We start from the raw sequence: 20300 nt of genomic DNA, 5'->3' as shown, positions 1-20300 counted from the left end.
ATAGATAATAAAATGGTAGGAATTCACCCTATTTATTCTCAATCTCATTCCCTTATTTATTCTCAATCCCATCAAACAAACAAGGTAATTTTTTTTTTGAGTTGAGATTTAAATTCCCAATCCCACCCTCAATTCCCATGTATCAAACACCCTCGAAGTATATATAGTTAATTCCTACAACATATTCTCGCCTGACAAGTGTCCTTTTAATGAAATACAAGCATGTAGGTAAAGAAATTTCTCATACGTAAACATATTTGATAGAGTATATATGTAAATCAATTATGGATTTCAACTTTCAACTATATATCAGTAAAAGCTTTTAATTTGGTTGGTTTTTTTAACATCGCGTATCAAGAATCAACTTAACATGACAAGAGGTCACACGTTCAAATTAATTTTAGAGAGTCAATCATATTCAATATAATTTAAGAGAGTCAATCATATTTGTTCCTTAATACGAAGTGTTATTTGTAATTAATTACATGCATCACTTTGACTCTTTGTAACAAAGTTTACTAAAATAAATTAATAATTAAAAAAAAAAAAAGTTTACAAAAATTAAAGTAAAATCGATCCTATCTCTCCAATTTCTTTCCATAATGGAATTGATGATACTATAAGTTTTTTGACGGGATGATACTATAAGTTGAATCCAATAAATGGTGCAGATTTATTTATATAATTGGTGCAGATTTACCTAACAGATTTGTCAAAAACAAGAATAATAAATTAGATAATAAATAATTACCTCTAAAAATAAATCTAATCCTCTCTGATACTAGTTGTTAACATCTAAAAATATAATGAAGAAAATAATCCTCTCTGATACTTATTTTTACACCTAATACTACTATACTAGTTTTGACATCTAATCCTCTCTGATAAAGTTGATTTAGTTATGTGCATTCTGTGATACTTAGATATCTAAATTACTAGCCAGCCAACACCACACAAATAACACATCATACTTCTTCAAAATAAATTACTAATAAAACAACATACTTCTTATATAATACGGAGTACTTCGTATTATTTATCTTCATGTCTATCACGCACGTCCAAATTTCAAGGTTTATATTTGATCTCAATCACCATTTAAAGTCTTTGATTGATATAAAATAAAATTACAATATCTTGATATAAAAAACAACAAGTTAAAATTGTGTAATTGTTTTATGCTAATTTGTCATAACTATTTTTTTTTTTATAAAAAACTACTGCTATAAAAAGTAAAGAATTAAAACGAATTTAATAGATAACTTAAAATTAATCACCTTTTCAATCTTACAACATTACTACATATTTCTTTTTTACACAAATTGTACAAATGAAGAGAGGCTACTTATAATCATTTATAATAAGAGACAAACTCAAAGATACTCGCTCATATAATTATATGAGATTAAAGCAATGAATTTTCAAAATAAATTAGTTAACACAAAATCGGACAGACAAAAGAGAGAAGAAAAAACACAAATTAATTAGATTTTCCTTTTGGATAAGTCCCTTTCAATATTAAACACCAACATAATTAATTAATTACATTAACATTAGCAATAAATAATGGCACTATACTACGTACTAAAATATAGCAATTCTTTTCTTTATTACAAACAAATATAAAAAATAAAAAATAAATCACTTTTTCTTCTCTCTCTTATATATCCTCCACCTCCATTACACTACTACTTAAACACACAGAGAGAGTGATAGAGGGAGAAAAAAATCAGAGAGAGATTAAAAAAAAAAGTAAAAATAAAATCCAAAAGTGGAAATGAAACCCGAAAACGACGTCGTCGGATCAACCACCGACAGACCGCGGCAAACCGTCGTGGCATTAATCAGTTTCTTCACCGGCGCATTTTTAATGTCGGCATTTTTAACCGTGGGCCACCGTGATTGGCCATCGTACCTCCTATCTCTCCGGCCCAAGCCCACCATCTCCGGCCCAACTACTCCGATCCAACTTCAGGCAATCTTACACTACGCCACGTCAAAGGTGACCCCACAACAATCTCTCCAAGAAATCACGAAATCATTCAACGTTCTTCGCTCTTGTAAATCTCCTTGTAATTTCCTTGTTTTTGGGCTGGGCTACGATTCCTTAATGTGGGCCTCGTTTAACCCAAATGGGCCCACTTTGTTTCTCGAAGAAACTCCTGAGTGGGTCACCACTGTTCTTAAGGACGCGCCGTGGTTAAACGCCAAAACGGTGTCGTATCGCACGCGCCTTAAGGAGGCTGACCGGTTACTTGCGAGTTACCGGCACGTACCTGATTGTTTACCTGGGAAGGCTTTCTTAAAGGGTAACCGGGAGTGCCGGTTAGCGTTGGAGAATTTACCGGATGAGGTGTATGAGAGAGAGTGGGATGTAATTATGATCGACGCGCCTAGAGGGTATTTTCCTGACGCGCCAGGGAGGATGGCCGCGATTTATTCCGCGGCCATGATGGCACGTGCGAGGAAGCGCGTGGGAAATACGCACGTGTTCTTACATGATGTGGATAGGAAGGTTGAGAGGGAGTTCGCTAAGGAGTTTTTATGTTTGAAGTTTAAGGTTGGTGGTGTTGGGAGGTTGTGGCATTTTGAGATACCTCCTAATAATAGTACTAGTAGTACCAAATTTTGTGATTAGTATACTATGTTATTTACCAAATTACCGATACATTATAAAATTATATCTTGGTGTAGTAGGTATTGTTTTAAAAATGATCTTATGATTAGTATAGAGGTAAGGTTGTGTATAACTGAATTCTTAATTCAGATGTATTGAGATGATATTGATACATGAGAGTAGTTGTGATAGTCATACTTGGACGGATGAGTTTTCTTAGATTTTTGGTGATGTCCTGGTTGATCTATCCTAGCCTCTTTCTTGAATAAAGTTTGAATTTTTACTGTTGTTTATAGTTTTCAAATTTTGAAGTGGCATGCCTAAACAAAAGAAAAGTAGTGTTGGGAAATAATTATTGTACAATTGGTTTTCTGTTGCAAACATCTTTGCAAAGGGATAAGTAGTCAAAGAATGCAAGTGTTGGAGCGCGTTAGTCACATTTTATAGAGTGGAAAATCTTGTTCTAAAAATGTAGAGCATTGTAGCAAATTACCAAAGAGATTAGTGTTGTAAAGACAAACTCCAAATCTAAAACATAAGTCTTTTATTTTGTACAATGATAGACTTACTCTAGATGAGTGTTGACTCTCGTATACAATTCATTCATTATGTTTTATATATAATGTTTGAAATTTTACACTATTTCCACGTACTTTTGTTTGAACTATTAAAAACCCCAAACATTATAATTAAAAAAGGGTAATTCTTTGTTTCTCATTATGAGAAACAAGTTTTGTTTCTCATGGGTATGTGTCAAGATCTTGGGCTCTCACTCATGACTCATGCGCGGTCCCCATCAATGAAAAACATCACATTATTTTCCAAAAAGTCATTATGAGAAACACTTTCTCATAATGAGGAACTGGAGCTTCCTAATTAAAAAAAATAAAACCATAAAAAGTATGTAAACAATGTAATAATGCATACTAGCGTTATCTAAATTCTTCATCATTTATTTTATTGATTTTGTTTTCATTTTGATTGATTGTAAATGATATGAAGTATATATGAAAAGACAATTAGAAATCTTTCCTTATTTGGGTGGATTTAGGTGAATGATTTTAGGCAATTGAAATGATTTGAGTGAAAATCAATATCGGCTGACCAACATTTCGTTAATCATCTTTCACATGCTAGTTACCGCAGCTACATAAATCAACAATTGAGATTAAGTAGTGAGAAGCATAAGTAGATAGTGGGGTTCAAACTTTAAATTCCCCATCATACCCACTAAGTTTGCTTTGATTAGTACGAGTAATATAAACTATATAACCTTATATATCCTCTAATACACCACTTCACAAATCACTATGTATGGGGGCAATCACATATTCACATGTAGATTGAACGTAAAAACTCAAATCCCCTTGTGAAACAAATTCTTTGTACTAATGTCCTCATTTCTCAAGGAGAATAGTAAATTGGCACTAAATCAGTAATGCTAATAGGACTAACTCCATACGACTTTAATAGGGACTACTGTTAGTTAATTGGATTATCATTTAGTATCATTATTACTTGTATGTTTAATCAAAGACGTCACTAATTCTAAATTTCTAATAGGACTAACTCCATACGACTTTAATGACGACTATTAGTCAATAGTACTGTATTATCATTTAGTACTCCTTTCGTTTCATAATTAGAAGTCTATTTCTCTTTATTATGTGAATAATAAATGTTAGAAATAGGCTTCTAATTATAAAACGAAGGGAGTATCATTATTATGTTTAATCAAAGTCGATATCTATAAATTTTATTATATTTCAAATCAATCAATAATACTACTATACTATACGTACAGCCATAGGTATACGATTACTCCCTTCTATGACATTTTTTATCCATATTCATTGCACGTTAAAGACTTTGGAGTTTGAACCTATCCCATACTTCCAACATGTAGTTAATATTTGGCATATTTGATTCATGATATTTTAGTCCTTATTTCATTTTCATTGTACTTGCTAATAATTGTAGATGAATCAAGTGATTCAATGGAGTGAGTAATGGTGTGTGTTTGAATCCTCTTCATCGCGAAGAAAGAAGAGGCAACTAGCTCTTAGTTCTTCTGGCTAAACGGAGAAAAATCAGGTCCTTGACTCAACGCTCAATAGCCCGGTTCTGATAGAAATACATAAGTTTCGTGTTTGATCATTTAGAATCTTATACAACGATTGGTACAATGGATATAGAAGTGAGAAGACTGATATAGTATACTCTTTGCTTTTCATATAAACTATCGTTTGAGGTTAACCAAATTATAACAGTTAGTTTATTACATTACGAGTAGTGTTTAAAACTAACTAGTAATAGTGCAAAAGTAGTTTAAGCAATCGAGCATGATAATATGGAATAAGACTAATTAGTTTAAGCAGTTCGATAACATGAAAAAAGGTAAGTATTTGTAACAATTGTAAGCACCGATGCCCATACGAGGCATTTCGTCATCTGATGTAGAAAAACAATGCTAAGGCATGTGTTTGGCCGCAGCAATATACAATGATGAGTCTGTTATAAGTTACAGCATACTTCGTTTATATTTTACAGGAACTGCAGAAAAATATGAATAATCTAATACTAGTATATCAAAAAAGGGGAAGAAAATCTAGCCTACAGGAAGTACTTCATCCGATCATCTCTTCGCATGGCGTTGTACACAGCTTGCACCTGTATAAGCAAACATCACAATATAAATCAGCAATAATTTGTCAGCTTCTCCCCATAATTCATGCACCTACTTTCAAATGGCATTGGTTATAGATTCAAATATGCAGCAACTCACGTTCTATTGAATGTGAGAGAGAAAGAGAAAGAGAGAGTAACCTGTTCACTAGACATGACTTCCACAGGTCCAATATTAACAGATACATACTTGCCCTTCGATGATGTTTTCTGCTTTACTTGACCCTATTAAAATCATAAAAGTGTTTAGATAAATTTTGGCAGTAAAAAGATGTTTGAACAGAACAGACTAATTCATAAACCAGACAGCACAAATCATGGTAAAACCACATCTAAACAACTATTTTACACTTTTAACCCCCTTTAGATGAAAACATGGTCTCAATTATAAAACTTTACAGCATTGGTCAAAACTCAGAAAGAATGAATGAGAATAAATGAATGAGAATGAAGCCACATTTCCCATATTAGAGTTCAATGAAGCCAGCATCGACCACATGAGTCAACAAAAACTACTATGGGAATCATTGCATGAGAATGAAGCAACAAGCAGTTAAGTATTGATTTAGAATGAAGAGGAAAAAACTGAACCAAAGAAAAGTTATAAAGAACATTTGACATTCGGTTATTGAACTTCAGTGACATCACTGAGTCATATGTTGTATATTAGTGCTAGTGTTAACAGCTATGTTGAATATTCCATATCATTTAATCAGTAAATCTTAATGTCAACAACAAACAACATTGTTACACTAAGAGTAGGACAATAATCTCTGTGAGAAGAGTGCATCAAGTAAAAGAAAGTTTTCATGTTAACCCATATTTTTTGGATGGATAAGAGATACCTATTCTTGTTTAGTTGGATAAAATTATTACACCGCTTCTCCCCTCTCAATCCCTCCCTTGATCCCTTCCAACTTTCCAGCACCTATCCAAGCTTCCAACCACCCTACAACTTAATGGAATATATGCCTTTCTCCCTCGCTCTTGCCACTATCAAACTCATCTCATTCCTCCCTTTCAGCCAAGAAAATAGTAGATGACATTGAAAAGTGGCCAGATGCATCGATTTCAACCACCATAAGGGTCAATGCATGTTATGTGCATCACGGGTACCAATGAAACATCTTTACCATTGCATTACCTTAGGTCACTCTACAGAGTTGCTAAAAATAGTGATTCCCCAATCCTCATAGGCCATAGTGGCTAGTAAGCAGACAAAGTGGAATGAAAGAAGTGACATAATTCTTATATTGAATGCATCCTTTAATCTCAACCAAATACCAATAGAAAGAAATATGCCAAAGGTAATTTGAGGAAACCAGTGCTTCTATGTAAAACTCCAATTAAAGAATATTTGGTAACCTTGGGAATTCGTAATGGATTTAGTACTCACTACCTTTTCATAATATAAGCTTGAGATGCAACATGTCATAAGCTATGCTTATATGTGTGGAAAGTCTTGTGCTTAATATAATTTTTTTTCATTGGTTAGTGGTTTTTATTAGCAGGGCCTTCTTCAAGACTAGCATATCTAGAATTCTTTGGAACTACCAATGCCTTTTATCATCTGATCCTGTTTGATGACTAGAATGTATGTAAGCAAGCTAGAAAAGAGCTCCCATCAAAATTGCCCCCGCATCATATTTTCAATTAAAACATGTTACCAAGCCAAAACTCTATAGGTCATGATTTATCACTAATTCTCTCAAGATTATGCCAAAATTCAGTGTTTGTCAAATATTCAATTTCGATACATTACCCAACTATTATGGATTTATGGGTATTTTTTCGTGGTAAATGTGTGATTCATTCTATTAAACCCTACAGGCCACAATTCATTTTCAACAACTAATGATTGGTAATTTTCAAAAAAAAAAAAAAAAAGAGGTTCAACTGTATGTCTTTTATTGAGGTTTTGTATAACAAAGATATCCATTTTATCATAAAATAGGGCAGAGATGTGTATCTGTTTCCAGACACTTTTTGAGTCATGGTCATCATAATGGATGAACTGGGAAGAAAAAAAAAAAAAAAAAAAAGAGAAAAAGATTTCCTTATAGAGGTCAATTCTGAACACAACCTAATAGCCATACCCACCCAGCACCCCCCCCCCCCCCCCAAACAAATATAAAAAGGTTTTAATAACTTCACAGAGAGAAACATCAAGCTGTCTACGCCCAAGAAGAGGCTTTGGAAGAGCTATTTTCCACCCAGGTAGACATTGTCTTTCACATTGATAAGCTTGATTATGACTAACGTCATGGTAGGATGGGTCTGAGTTCAGTCTCACATGACACATTCACACATAAAAAAGATAGAGAGAAAAGGAAAGGCATCTGAGGAACATAAAAGCAGGTATAGCTTCCTGCAAATAACTCTACAAAACCAGTAAAGACGACCGGCTTCCAAAAGCAATTTCTCACCCCTAGTCGGCTAGTCCCTTTCTTCCTCTCACTATTAGACTTCCTATGTCAGCACACTAGTAATTTGTTTCGAATAATATTATGTACTATCTGCTAATAATAATTTCTTACCAACTCACATTACATGTAAGCTCAAAATCAACATAGAGATCTGCACCCTTTCACATAAACAAATTATGAATGGTTGTCAAAAGAATTAAAAGTTTTAACACACTTGGGGAAAGGATCCAACCTATAACCTTTGATAACCAAAAATTGAAGGTTCTAACCACTATGCTGAAAGAATACTCACAGTTGATTTTAAGGATCATAGATCTAGAAAGAAGGAAGTTTTGAAGAGATGCTGCCCAACCAAGTTGTTTTTAATTAAGAAAGTATTGATTGGGCAACCACACGAGGCTCGTAGATATTTGTCACCAAGGCTTTCGTAACATATCAGAAAAACATGCTTCCTAAACCTTTAACAGGTTCACATTGACATTGGTTACCCTATATGCTTACAACATCATATTGATTTAATATATCTTTGGCTGATCAAGGTGATATCTACATATAAAGTATGAATTATGATGGCATATTTCTGTACACACTACTGTATATAAGACCATAACAAAGTGCACAACAAAAGTAGACATCAACCGTCCCTTTAGAAACTATTGCACTGTTTGTAACTCTTAATTAATCAGCACTCGGTGTAGTTCTAATTAGTAAGAGTTACCTCAGGGATCGGTTGTTGAAGGACTGATTCAACAGCTACAACCATAGAATGCACAAAGTCATCACCACCAGTTCCAATAGCTGTAAATCCTCTAATCGTAGGGTACGAGTTCACCTACCATACAAATGAAAACCATCACAATGTCAGCCCTATAATAGACTCAATGTATTCCATTTTCATAATCAAAACAGGTACACAAGCAAGCAGAGTAACTCCATCCTACACTATAATTTAAGTTCGTAACAGAATTCAATGGTCATGATGGCAGAAAGTAGAAAGAATTCAAGGAAAATCAGTAAAAAAATACCTTTTGATCCAGAGCCAGCCATTCATTGGTAGAATCATCTGCTACTGTCCCTCCAATGACAACATTCGTAGTTTGCCCAACCCTTCCTTCCGTCTTTGAGACTTCTGAAACAAACACAAAAAAGTGTACACATATTTATACTTGAATCACTTAAAGGCAATGCAGCTCAATAATAGTAACAAGAGTCATAGAAAATTACAAAACAATGTCCAGTTCGCATACTGAACCAAAGTATATACCATTATACCAACGCACTATTACAGAATCACTTAACAGATGACCTGATCATAATATATATTGGCACAGTTGGTTAAGATAAAGCAAATTCTATTCGAGTCGTCGATTAATCTTCTATTCAAGATTTCTAGGCACCGGAACCAGACTAGCATTTATGCATTAATTTAACCAAAATCTATCAACTTACTCACTGTTCTATATTGTAGTCTGATCCCATCAAATTTCCCAATAAAACTTTTACGATTTATCTATGTTATTGCGACTTAGGTACTCGTATCATACAAGGTACATGTCCAAGCATAATAACTATCTATTTACGAAATTAAATTCATACTACTGGTCTATAATCAATTCTCATGTCTGTCAAGTTTCCATACCGTACAAGTAACGAAGAGTAAACACGGGTATTTGAGGTGAAATGACGAGTCTAGCGGAGTTACCCTTATAAGCTAGACTGCCACTAATTCTTAAAGTAAAGCCCTTTGCATCCTAGTTTCCTCAAATAGCATCCTATTCCATGAAAATCAACTAAGTTTAACAGGCAAAGAACTTAATTAAGCACTTAAACATCAAAAGCAATAAACTTTCACATAATATCAATCATTAATCAAATCAAGACATTAATTCACAAATACCCACTTCAAAAAATCAAAAACCCAGAAATAAAAAGATAAATATCACACCTGAAATGGCTTTGAGTACAGCTTCTTGAGGTGGGCCCTGGTCATCCTGAGAAGAGCAATTAAGCCGGTGGAAGTTCTGGGTTCGGGTGACCCAATAACCCGAACCCATGTTCAGATGTTGGACCTTCAACGGGCCAGAAGGAGGAAACCGGTTGGATGAACATGGAAGCAGCCATGGCTCGGTAGAGAACATGGTTCGCAGCACCATTCTGCACGCCATGTGTTCGACGTTTTGCCTCTATCAGTTAAATTCTACCAAAGCTTTTTCAGTTTTTCTCTCTCTTGTTTGATTCTTTTTATCTTTCTTTTTTTTGCGGTTGTATTTTTCTCCCACATATTTATACGTGCGATTTTAGAAAACAACCCTCAGTTTATCCAAAAATTTGGGAATTCCAAAACCCACGTACCGGAACAACTTTGCTACTCCTCGGACTTGTTTTCTTCGCCAAATTATAGAGGTGTCAAATACTGACTCGACTTACCTGATCTTAAACTAATTGAAAAATCATTCAATTCAGATTTTGATTTGTATGGACAATAAACTTGCATGATTCAAATTTATAATAGACCCGACTTAACCGAACCTGACTCAAACACCCGAATCAACACCTCTACCTAATATGAAGTATGTGTTCTGTTCTAATCATGTATTTTTTAAATTATTTTTTATTTGATTTGGTTTAATTGTATGATTAAGGATTTGATCAAAAATTTACCTTATTTTATTGCGTGGACCAGATCTACAATAATATTTATTGTAGACCTAAGGTTTATATACACGCAACTGACATTATATTGAAAATAGTGACCCTAATTTTAGCATAGTAACCTCTAATTATTTTAACATAGTGACCTTTATTATTCCTATTAACCAATATATAAAAAAAAATTCATTAGAAAAATAAATTAACCTCTTATAGTTTTTATAATGCTACGATAACTTTTATTGCAACGTAATAACCTATATTTTAATATAGTGACTTTTTTTTTAATTAATAAAACAACCATAGTGTTTCTAATATTAATGGTCCACAATAAATTAGTGTGAACCAGACCCATTTAAGAGTTTTACATTCGTCTACTTGCATGCCTTTTAGATATGTAATTTTCGCACTCGTAAGTTTTATTCATATGCAATTAAAGATATTTATGAACTGATATGATCCTTTCCCAACAAAGAAAAGTGATCTTATCTATATATTTATAATCTAAGGGTTGTTTATAAAGAAAAGATTCTGACAAAAATAAATACTACCTCCCCTTCATAGTATTTGCAATATTTGGGTATTATTTGAGACATAAAATATTCCAAAGTTGTAAATAATATGAAGGAAAAATTGGCCGGAATAATCTCACCTTTGGGGCGTACGCTAAAAATAATCCCACCTTTGTGTTATTTTTAAATAATCCCACCTTTATACTCAATCCGCTAAAAATGGTCCCAACTGGTCATGTAACTTGTTATAACAAGTTACACATGGCAACCTGTGATTGGTAAAAAAAAATAAAAAAATAAAAATTTTAAAAAAGTTAGATTTTTTAAAGTAAAAATAAAAAAAAAATATTTAAAAAAACTACCCACTAGCTGACCAAGCCACCGTCCCCGCCGCCTGAGCCCGATCCTCTGCCTCGCGGCTCCGACCACCTAGCCCCCAACTACAGCGCTGGCGACAGCGCCAGACCCCCCTCCCCTGAACCACCAACCCCTTCCTCATGAAAATCAAGGCAGTGTTTACTGTTCAGGAAAGCCCAGGCGAAGCTCCAGCGAGCCATAAAACCATCCCACACCCTCGAAAATCCATTTTCCGTCCCAATCCCAGCCCCCTCTCCTTTCTAGGTCCCTTTTCCGACAACCTCCCCTTCCCCACACCCCGATTCCGGCCCCTATCCCCTTCAAACGCCTCGATTTTGGCCCTTCTCCCTTTCCCACACCTTGATTTCGGTAAAGGTTGTGGTGGTTTAGTGGCGACGAAAGGGGTAGGGGAGGGTTGGCGAACGGCGCGCGCCGAGGAGCTTGGGTCTGGTCGCGGTGCGGATGGCTGCTTTGTGCCTTGTCGGGGCGGGGAGGTGGCTAGGGTTGTGGTGGGGCGGGGCTGGTTTGAATTTATTTATTTATTTATTTTTTTGAGAAAAAAATTAAAAATAGTTAATTGATGTTAATTACTAATAATTATTTCTAAAAACAAAATTAAAATTAAAACTTATTTTTTGACCAATCACATGGTGACACATGTAAATTAAACTTAATAAAAAAAAATTAACTACTCAACCGGTTACAGGTCACCCAGGATCATTTTGAGTGAATTGGGTATAAAGGTCGGATTATTTAAACATAACTCAAAGGTGGGATTATTTTGGACGGACGCCCCAAATGTGGGATTATTCCGAGCAATTTTTCCTAATATAAAATGAAGGTAGTAATAAATTTCTATAATAACTTGAAGAGAATAAGTCCTAACTTTTTGACATCCATTTCTAAATACTCGCGACACATGTATCTTTTGTTTATTTTGAAATACTTGCAATACGAAGTACCTTTTTTTAAAAAAAAACATGCAGTATGAAGTACCTAGTATTACAATGATATTATTGTTTAATTCTCTATGTGTTTAATTCTCTCATTAATCCCATTCGCATTAAATTTACTACTTTAGTATTCCTCTTTCACACAAATTCTTTTCATTTTGTATTAATCGCAACACTTTTCTTTTACATCCGTTTCATATTAATTACAACACTTTTATTAGAGGTGGACATGGGCCGTGCTGGCCCACGGGCGGCACGGGCCCAACACGAGATTGACCCGGCACGGCACGAGCCCGCTAGTGGCACGGCACGACACGGTGACCGAGGATTAGGCCGTGGGCCGTGCTGTGAACACGATTTCAAGAATCCAGCGCGAGCACGGCACGAACCCGCTGGCACGGCACGCCAGGCACAGCCATAAAATAACATAAATGATAATAAAGAATAATAAAAAGAACAAGAATAATAATATAATAAAAAATGCATATACATAAATTAATAAAATTATTTAAATAGTATATCCATTTCAAAAGTTGTTCAAAAAAAAAATTAAAAAAATTACGGGCGGCCCGGCGTGGGCCGTGCCGTGGGCTAGGTGTGCTAAATGGTGGCCCGCCCCGGCACGACACGCCAAGCTACAGGCACGGCCCGCGGCGGCCCAGCACGGTACGTTGCCACCTCTACTTCTATATTTGGAAAAGATCCATCATTATTTTTTAATTTCTCTCTTCCACTAACCCCACTTTCACAAATATTTTATTATTTCTCTTTCATATAAACCCCACTTATACTACTTTTTTTTTTTTTATTATTTCTCTCTCCTATCAACAATACATTATATTATAAAATATCCTCTTTTGGGCCCCTCCCTATAAATTTTCTTAAAATTTGTGAACACCTTAGTGTTGTGATTAATATGAAACGAAGGATACTCCCATTAACAACACTTGCACATAATTTTATTATTTTTATTTACAACCCACAAATCTTTCATAAAGTACAAGCAACACACAATAGTTGTGAGTATTAGGGAGCACAAGAAGTAATAGACAAGTTAACCTTAATTACTTTGGATAGTTTATTTTTCACCCTCTCATAAGAAAAGGCAAAGTTTGATTTATTTTTCACAATCATAATACATACAAAATCTCCTTATAAAGAATTCTTATAGTGAATTTCATAAAATTTGCCATTTACCGAATTTTAAATTTCATTATCTTATCATATAGCTTCCCCAAATCTACTACGTATCATAAGTATCAAAGATGATAGAAATACTTGTTTTGCACAAAGTTAATTATTACTTACGCCGTATAGAGTATTAGATGATAGAAATACTTGTTAGAGTATTAGATTTATGGTCAAATTAGTGAAATTACTACAAAATCTGACCGTTAACTTTCATAAATACATCATACGTAGTGAGTACGAGTATTTGTTAAAGTAGATTAATTAATTAAAGTTAAACCTACCTATTTGTGTTGGAAAGATATAAATCCGTACATGACACCAGGGAAATAATAACAAGTAAATATTGGGTTGCTCAACATCAAACAAGTTGAGATGGCCGAGTTGGTCTAAGGCGCCAGATTAAGGTTCTGGTCCGAAAGGGCGTGGGTTCAAATCCCACTCTCAACATAATTATTTTTTTTCAAGAGAGCAGATAACAATTTCCTGTTGACAATTTTATGCACAAGAATTAAGGATAGTATGCTAGCCAATACAATGAATGAAATGAGCAAAAACATAAAATAAATAAATGTATACTCAAAATTGACGAGTAAAAACTCCTTTCGTGTTTACACTGAATCACTGCATAAATTTCAAAAATCTTCCTAACTAAAGACTGTAAAGAGTGAGTATATGGAACCATCAACACATGAAAATTGTGGTAGCATTGCGCTCTACTTTCAAGCTTTTTATCGAAAGGGAAGATTCTGTCCAGTCTGGATGGCGGGAGAGAGGAAAATTACAGGGAAAAAAAAGGAATAAATAGTATGCCAAAAACACCTTTGGTCCAATTGCTGGAGAGGATGCCGTCTCCTTTGCCCTTGATAAAGCCGCACTAATACTTCGTACATTGAAGCTTGGGGAAGCCAAAGTCATTACTATGTATGCCCATAATCCAGAGCAACGAAGACTTCTGAAGTTTATAAGCAGAAGAAGAGTGTTTGACCAACATTTTTCGAAGCATTGCAACTTTCAATTCAGTAATGATCTTGTTGAATGTAAGCTATCTTGGTGGTGTTCAAGACCAAGGGTGTTGATGGCTCAAACAGTCAAACTAAGATATCTGGCAGTGGATAAAAGTTAATAGACTTGTCGGATGTTGATGTTGATTCTTGAAGATGTGATATAATCCAAGACACAACGGTCGTATTCAGTTGAGAGGTGCTTTTCCAAGGATGCAATTTCAGAGTGTTCCCTGTCAGCAAAGATGCGGGGTACCCCTGCCACATAGAAGATGAAGATGAAGAAAGATGCGGTGGTTAGATAGTTGAGAGTTTGAGACTGTACACCATGAACATTTGGGGTGAACATCTCGTAAAATGGCCGAAGATTTAAAGTCATATGAAGTTCACTTTTACCACTAACGCAAGCATTTCACGAAGATTGTCAAAAATGGGACAGAGGATGCCATGCTTACCATGAAAACATTCCCTAGCTTCTCCAGCCATCAGCACAACATCACCACTTCGTAGGAACATTGCCAAGGGTTCATCATCTCTAGACTTCCCACCAAGAAGAAATATAGCTTTACAACCCAAACTGAGAAACAAGTGAAAGTAGAAAGTTCAACTTGCTGCTATAGTAAAAGAGCAATACTAGAATTGACAAGGATGTAGCATAAGACCTCATGCTAACAATAGGTTTAGTCCAGTCTAATTCCATGTCATCAAGGTGTCCGCCAAGGCTGTCACCTGAAAAGCGGAAAGCAGGATGTCTCAGAGTCAAAAACCATGGGAGTTCAAAGTTAGCCACACCGAAAGTATAATAAAAAGAACATTGAACATATTTCTCGATACCTGATGCAAAGTAGTTAACAATAGCAGCTTCTGGCTTGAAAACATCCCCAGAAGGCATAGCAGGCACAGCCAACTTCTTAACCAGTTGACAAAGTTCAGCTGGAATCTTATTATGTGGTAGAGAAACATCATAATTACGCTGTACCATGAAAATATGTTTGGCTGAGATTAAACCATCAAGAAAACTAAAAGTGCCATGCTACAAGCTAAGTTAAATGATGTCAATGGTCACCTTTGACCAATCAAACTGCAATCCAAGTGTACTCCACCGCAACTTCCGTAGAAGCGCTGATGCCAAAATTGAATTCCCACCATATCCCTTCAAGGAAACACTTCCCATCTTATCGCAAAATTTCCATCTTTGAGCCTGTCCGTTGCTCAATGACTCTGATTCTATTGGTGAATGTTCATCTTCAACTAGGATTTTCTCTTCTCTAGCGGAAGCAAACAAATCTTGTATAGGACCATAATGCGCATTATGGTTTGTCCGATTGGGAGGTTGAGGGAAGCTCATCAAGCTTTCCTTTATCCATTGACACTGTTGTTCCACACTCAATGCTCCAGGAATAAAATAAAAGCCTACATCAGAAAGAACAGCTACGCTTCAGGGGCCTAGTTTCTAGGTACAGCAGAAGCAGATTTGTAATATATGCTCATCCGTTTCCATCAAGAATGCAAACTTAAGAGTTACTGAGTATCCCACTACTCGGTACAGCATTCCGTAATAAACAATAGAAGCAAGGAAGCAACTCCAACATTTCGAATGCAGTTTATGTGTTAAAATTTTCCCGCTAATGCATAAGCAGCCTCACTAAGCAACTATATCAAAGCATCAATTACAACACAAGTTCTTACCTGGGCGGTTGTCAAGGCGAACAACAGGACAGTCAAACTCCCCCTCAAGTACATGAAACCCATTTGGTGTTTCAGCGATTTGATTGAACGTGTCCAGTATCAACTTGAAATCCACCACCTCAGATAAATCTACTGGTCTAGGCTGCTTCTTCCTAAAACAATAGCAATCAAATCAAAAACCTTCAATCCCACAATAATTAAGAATAACAAAAATTTGATCACACATCGATATCAAGAAAAGACGAGTACTTTCTCGAGTTCTGATCATAATAGAGCTTATACTTCTTCTCCGCTCTACGAAACGCAGTTCTATCAACATCGTCGTTGACTCCATCACCATACATTTGATTCCGAGCTTACTACCCTAATTAACAGAACAATCCAGCAACACCCTCTTCATCAGCAAGCAATGTAGTTAATTTGACATAAAAAATTCCACTTATAATTTACTCAGTTATTCTAACTGCATCACAAAAACTGCTCATGTAATCATGTCCATCTATATCACTGTAAAAAATTAAAAAAACCTGCCTAAAAGTATATGTAACTAGCTAAATTCGAACATATGAAAAAACATGAAATACAATTACCAAAAATCGAATTCACATGCAATCAAACATTCTACGAACCAAAATTTAAAAATCCAAATTTAGGGATAAAAAATCGAAACCCTAACCCGCAAAATTAATTAGAAGTTGATAAATTTAGGCCACAATTTCTCAGCGATTAACTACAAAATCAACTAGAAATCTATAGAATTGTCAAATTTAAGGACAATTTACCTTGGAGGAGCAGTGAGATCAATGAGCGATGTATGAGAGTAGAGTGGGTGAAGGTGAAGTTTTAGCGCTTTAAAACCAAACCAAATTATTTTTTCTTACTTTTTGTTTTATTTCCACCTTAATTTTTTAAATTAGAGTTGCATTGATTAATCTCTATGTTCCGTAATAAATACAAGTATTCTATAAGCTCAGTTTTCAAACTTATTTCTGCTGAACTGAAATTATTTTAACTGAATTGCTATTATATTTTTTCTTTAAGTTTATTGATTTTTACTGAATTGGAATTATTTATACTAAGCTGAAATTATATTTGCTGAAGTGAACTTATTTTTACTAAACTGAAATTATTTAACTGAATATTATTTTTGTAAGTTGAAGTGAACAGGGCCTAAGTTATTGTTAAATTTATCAATGTATATTATTGGAATGTCAATTTTTTATTTTATTTTTTATATATTTTACTAACGTGAAATTAAAAATATTGATAGTCAATGTTAAAAAAAAAGTAGGAGAGGAATTACTTGGTCACCTCCTCCGCCGAATATAATTAAGGTAAATGTGGATGCACATGTAATGAATGGTTGTGGTGTTCAATTTGGTGTTGTCATGCGTGATCATAGGGGGGAATTACTTGCTGCAGCCGTGAAGAAAATTGAGGCAAATTGGCCACCTGACCTTGCTGAGGCCGGGGCTGCGAGATATGGGGTTGAATTGGCTCGAAGACTGGGGCATGTGGAAGTGATTCTTGAGTGTGATGCCTTAACTGTTGCTCGTGCTATTCAGAATAGGCAGACTAGGGCAGCTCCGATCTTTAATCTGTTTGATGATATTAGGCAAATTAGTGATGCTTTTAATTCTTTTTCTTGTTTACATGTTAAGTGAGCGGGGAATACCGTGGCTCATTGTGTTGCTAGATGGGACATGAGTATTTCTAAGGAGCGTGTTTGTTTGAACTCTTTTCCTCAAAACCTACAAACTTTGGTAGAAATTGATTTACATTAATATTTTTTTGCTCACTTTTCCTTAAAAAAAGAAAAACAAATGTTAAGAAAAAAGTTAAAATGTGTCAATTATTATGAAATGGAGAGAGCAAGAGGGTTTTTCTTTAACACAAATTAATTGACAAACACTACTCCAAAAGCTACTTTCATTAACTTTTTTATGAAAACACTATTTTAAAACTTAAAAGTTATCATCCATCACTTAAAACGGTCAAAACACTAAATGCTACTTCAAATGTTATTGTTGAATACATCTATAGTTCCTCGACATTGAACCTTTAGTTGTTATACTTCCATCTCCTCTCGACTAATAATGGTTTGATTCTTGTTGGACTGATGGACTAGCTTAGAAGTATATTATGGCTGTCAATATTTGATCTTTATCACATTTTTCTCTGTTTTGTAACAGTTTAATAGATTATTGTTATCTCTAATAATATTTGTATTATTATTATTGTAGATTCTTATAGTGCATGTTGTAAAACCAAGTCTTAGATATGGCCGTATGGCGGTTTGGTAAATTGTTAATGTAAACATTAAGCCTTCTCGATACTTTAGCAATAATTAAGGACCTACCAATTGACTGTTGATGTAGTGGTAATTGAAACTGCACTTGGTAGGGAGGATTGCATGTTCGATCCACCACAACAACAATTGAGAGGAAACTGAAACCTAACAACTTAGAACTGATCCTTGAATCCGAATTAGCCCAAAATGACCTAAATTAAGGAAAGACAATGATTTACATTATGAAACTTTTAAACTTAACTCATTTAAAAATATCTAGTAAGAGATATTTAAATCAAATAAACCCAATCAAAAAGATATTTTAATGGATTAATGAGATTTATCTCACATACCACCACATGAAACATGGCCCCAAATAGAAACAATTGCATTCCCACATTAACAAAATGGATAAAGCAAGAATGACAATATACTTCCATACAAAAGCCCATATAAACCGGTTATGAATACTTTATGAATAAAAACACAAATTCTAGGATAAAATTAAAAAAAAAAACCCTTCTATCTTAATTTAATTTGTCCTTTGATAAGATTAATAGTTTTAAGAGGAGTTTTGAAGCGTGGTTATCAATTGCTATTTTGATTTAAGAAAAAAAAAATGCGATGAGGGGCGAGATATTTATCAGTTGAATGATTGTGAGGAATCCTAAATTTTAATTATGGATAGATAAAATATTCTAAAAAAAGTTAGTGCATTTGTGCAAAAAACATAAAAACTATACTTAAAACTAAATTGAGACAGAGAGAACATCATATACATTCAGAGTTTAGTTTGCCTACTCCTCATTTTCGCCTGCCGAATTACACTTAAATTTAATCTTGATTATGTAACTTATAACCGACTACAAAACAAGTCATTTCGGTAAGGATACCCAAGTTGAAGGATGGTAAAGAAAGCAACAAGGCCTAAACAAAAAACAACAAATAAGTCCAAAAACATTACTCCTTATAGTTTCAAATCTTCAATATTATTGTGGTGTAGGAGCTTTCCATGTAACCAACCCAATCAAATCCCAACTTCTCTTTCCAAACCATTCCTTATAAACTTTGTATAACGTGTTCTTCTTTCTTACCACATTCAATCTTCCATAACATTTCACCTCAAAAATCAAACCCAAAACCCAAATTTAATCTTCCATTCATTTTATATTCTCTCCTCAAATTTTAGCCAAAATGGGTCCGTTGGTTCTGACCCAATTAGCCTCCGGTCTAAGTGTGTTGGCCGGTGCGGCTATAGTGAAGTCAGTTTTAGACCAGAATAACACCATGGCTGGTCCATTTCCAAGGTGCCCATCTTGTAACGGGTCGGGTCGGATTGCCTGTTTTTGCTCGAGATGGTCAGATGGTGATGTGGGTTGCCGCTCTTGTTCGGGTTCGGGTCGGGCTGCTTGCTCCAAATGTGGTGGTTCAGGTACCGGTCGACCCCTTCCGGTTCGGCTCATTGCTCGAACTCCTACTAATAATAGTAATGGCCGTCCTTATTAATTATTAATTAATCTTCTTTGTTACTAGAAATTTGGAAAAAGAAAAAAGAAAAAAACCAAAATGTTACAACTTTGTAATTTAATGAGTACATATTTAGTCTCATTGTATTATATACTTTTGTTTCTTGAATTTGTAATATATGTTGGTCATCATACTCAGAGATTATAAATGAGATTTCTATAGATTTGTGAGTTTTGAGCTTATGATTATGTATGTATTTCTTTCGTGTGGTCGTGTTATTTGAACTAGTAATGTGACGATGAAATTCGAATAGGTGGTAGCAAGTTTTTGGTATGGTACCTAAAATTTAGGGTTGAATTATGTGTGATGGTGTGAGTGATGTGCTTGTTTGGAGATAAAATTTGCATGTTTTATGTGACGAGTATACGAAAATTGCTTGTTTCTCACTTGTTTAGGTTTCTTT

The 20300-nt window shown here is 34.7% G+C and overlaps 3 protein-coding genes and 1 non-coding gene across 5 annotated transcripts; 2 read left to right on the top strand and 2 right to left on the bottom strand.

Moving 5' to 3' along the window:
• The first annotated feature begins 1452 nt into the window (after nucleotides 1–1452).
• LOC110710991 (probable methyltransferase At1g27930) lies at nucleotides 1453–3151 on the top strand. Its single transcript, XM_021889353.1, has one exon. The coding sequence runs from the start codon at nucleotides 1778–1780 to the stop codon at nucleotides 2636–2638; it is 861 nt and encodes a 286-aa protein (XP_021745045.1). The 5' UTR covers nucleotides 1453–1777; the 3' UTR covers nucleotides 2639–3151.
• Nucleotides 3152–4979: 1828 nt separating this feature from the next.
• LOC110710977 lies at nucleotides 4980–10051 on the bottom strand. Of its 2 annotated transcripts, none has more exons than XM_021889340.1 (5): nucleotides 9674–10051; nucleotides 8754–8854; nucleotides 8447–8560; nucleotides 5444–5527; nucleotides 4980–5287 (listed from the first exon to the last, which is right to left on the bottom strand). In XM_021889340.1, the coding sequence occupies exons 1-5, from the start codon at nucleotides 9891–9893 to the stop codon at nucleotides 5231–5233; spliced, it is 576 nt and encodes a 191-aa protein (XP_021745032.1). In that variant the 5' UTR covers nucleotides 9894–10051; the 3' UTR covers nucleotides 4980–5230. The 2 variants fall into 2 exon arrangements, with proteins under 2 accessions (XP_021745032.1, XP_021745024.1); XM_021889332.1 differs by having other exon boundaries at nucleotides 8754–8857; nucleotides 9674–10046.
• A 3705-nt stretch (nucleotides 10052–13756) lies between these two features.
• On the top strand, nucleotides 13757–13837 carry TRNAL-AAG. Its single transcript has one exon. It is a non-coding gene; the product is annotated as a tRNA-Leu (tRNA).
• A 105-nt stretch (nucleotides 13838–13942) lies between these two features.
• Nucleotides 13943–17038, bottom strand: LOC110710971 (alpha-ketoglutarate-dependent dioxygenase alkB-like). Its single transcript, XM_021889319.1, has 8 exons — nucleotides 16863–17038; nucleotides 16330–16444; nucleotides 16081–16232; nucleotides 15458–15804; nucleotides 15226–15364; nucleotides 15054–15120; nucleotides 14847–14968; nucleotides 13943–14649 (listed from the first exon to the last, which is right to left on the bottom strand). Exons 2-8 carry the CDS (start codon nucleotides 16422–16424, stop codon nucleotides 14510–14512), a joined length of 1062 nt encoding a protein of 353 aa, XP_021745011.1. The 5' UTR covers nucleotides 16425–16444; nucleotides 16863–17038; the 3' UTR covers nucleotides 13943–14509.
• Nucleotides 17039–20300: the final 3262 nt, after the last annotated feature.

Source organism: Chenopodium quinoa, unplaced genomic scaffold (assembly GCF_001683475.1).
Source record: "Chenopodium quinoa cultivar QQ74 unplaced genomic scaffold, ASM168347v1, whole genome shotgun sequence".
NCBI lineage: Eukaryota > Viridiplantae > Streptophyta > Magnoliopsida > Caryophyllales > Amaranthaceae > Chenopodium > Chenopodium quinoa.
Note: the sequence above shows the minus strand (reverse complement) of the source record. Positions and strands in the feature narration are given on the sequence as shown.

What these genes read in the sequence shown, in the direction of transcription:
- LOC110710991 (XM_021889353.1), top strand. Translation starts at nt 1,778, where the DNA reads ATGAAACCCGAAAACGACGTCGTCGGATCAACCACCGACAGACCGCGG.
- LOC110710977 (XM_021889332.1), bottom strand. Translation starts at nt 9,893, where the DNA reads ATGGCGTGCAGAATGGTGCTGCGAACCATGTTCTCTACCGAGCCATGG. An exon ending in TGTACTCAAAGCCATTTCAG is followed by an intron (nt 8,858 to 9,673) that starts GTGTGATATTTA and finishes TGTTTGTTTCAG; the next exon opens with AAGTCTCAAAGACGGAAGGA. An exon ending in GGCTGGCTCTGGATCAAAAG is followed by an intron (nt 8,561 to 8,753) that starts GTATTTTTTTAC and finishes TTTGTATGGTAG; the next exon opens with GTGAACTCGTACCCTACGAT.
- LOC110710971 (XM_021889319.1), bottom strand. Translation starts at nt 16,424, where the DNA reads ATGTATGGTGATGGAGTCAACGACGATGTTGATAGAACTGCGTTTCGT. An exon ending in TGTTAACTACTTTGCATCAG is followed by an intron (nt 15,121 to 15,225) that starts GTATCGAGAAAT and finishes TCCGCTTTTCAG; the next exon opens with GTGACAGCCTTGGCGGACAC. An exon ending in AAACCTATTGTTAGCATGAG is followed by an intron (nt 14,969 to 15,053) that starts GTCTTATGCTAC and finishes CTTGTTTCTCAG; the next exon opens with TTTGGGTTGTAAAGCTATAT.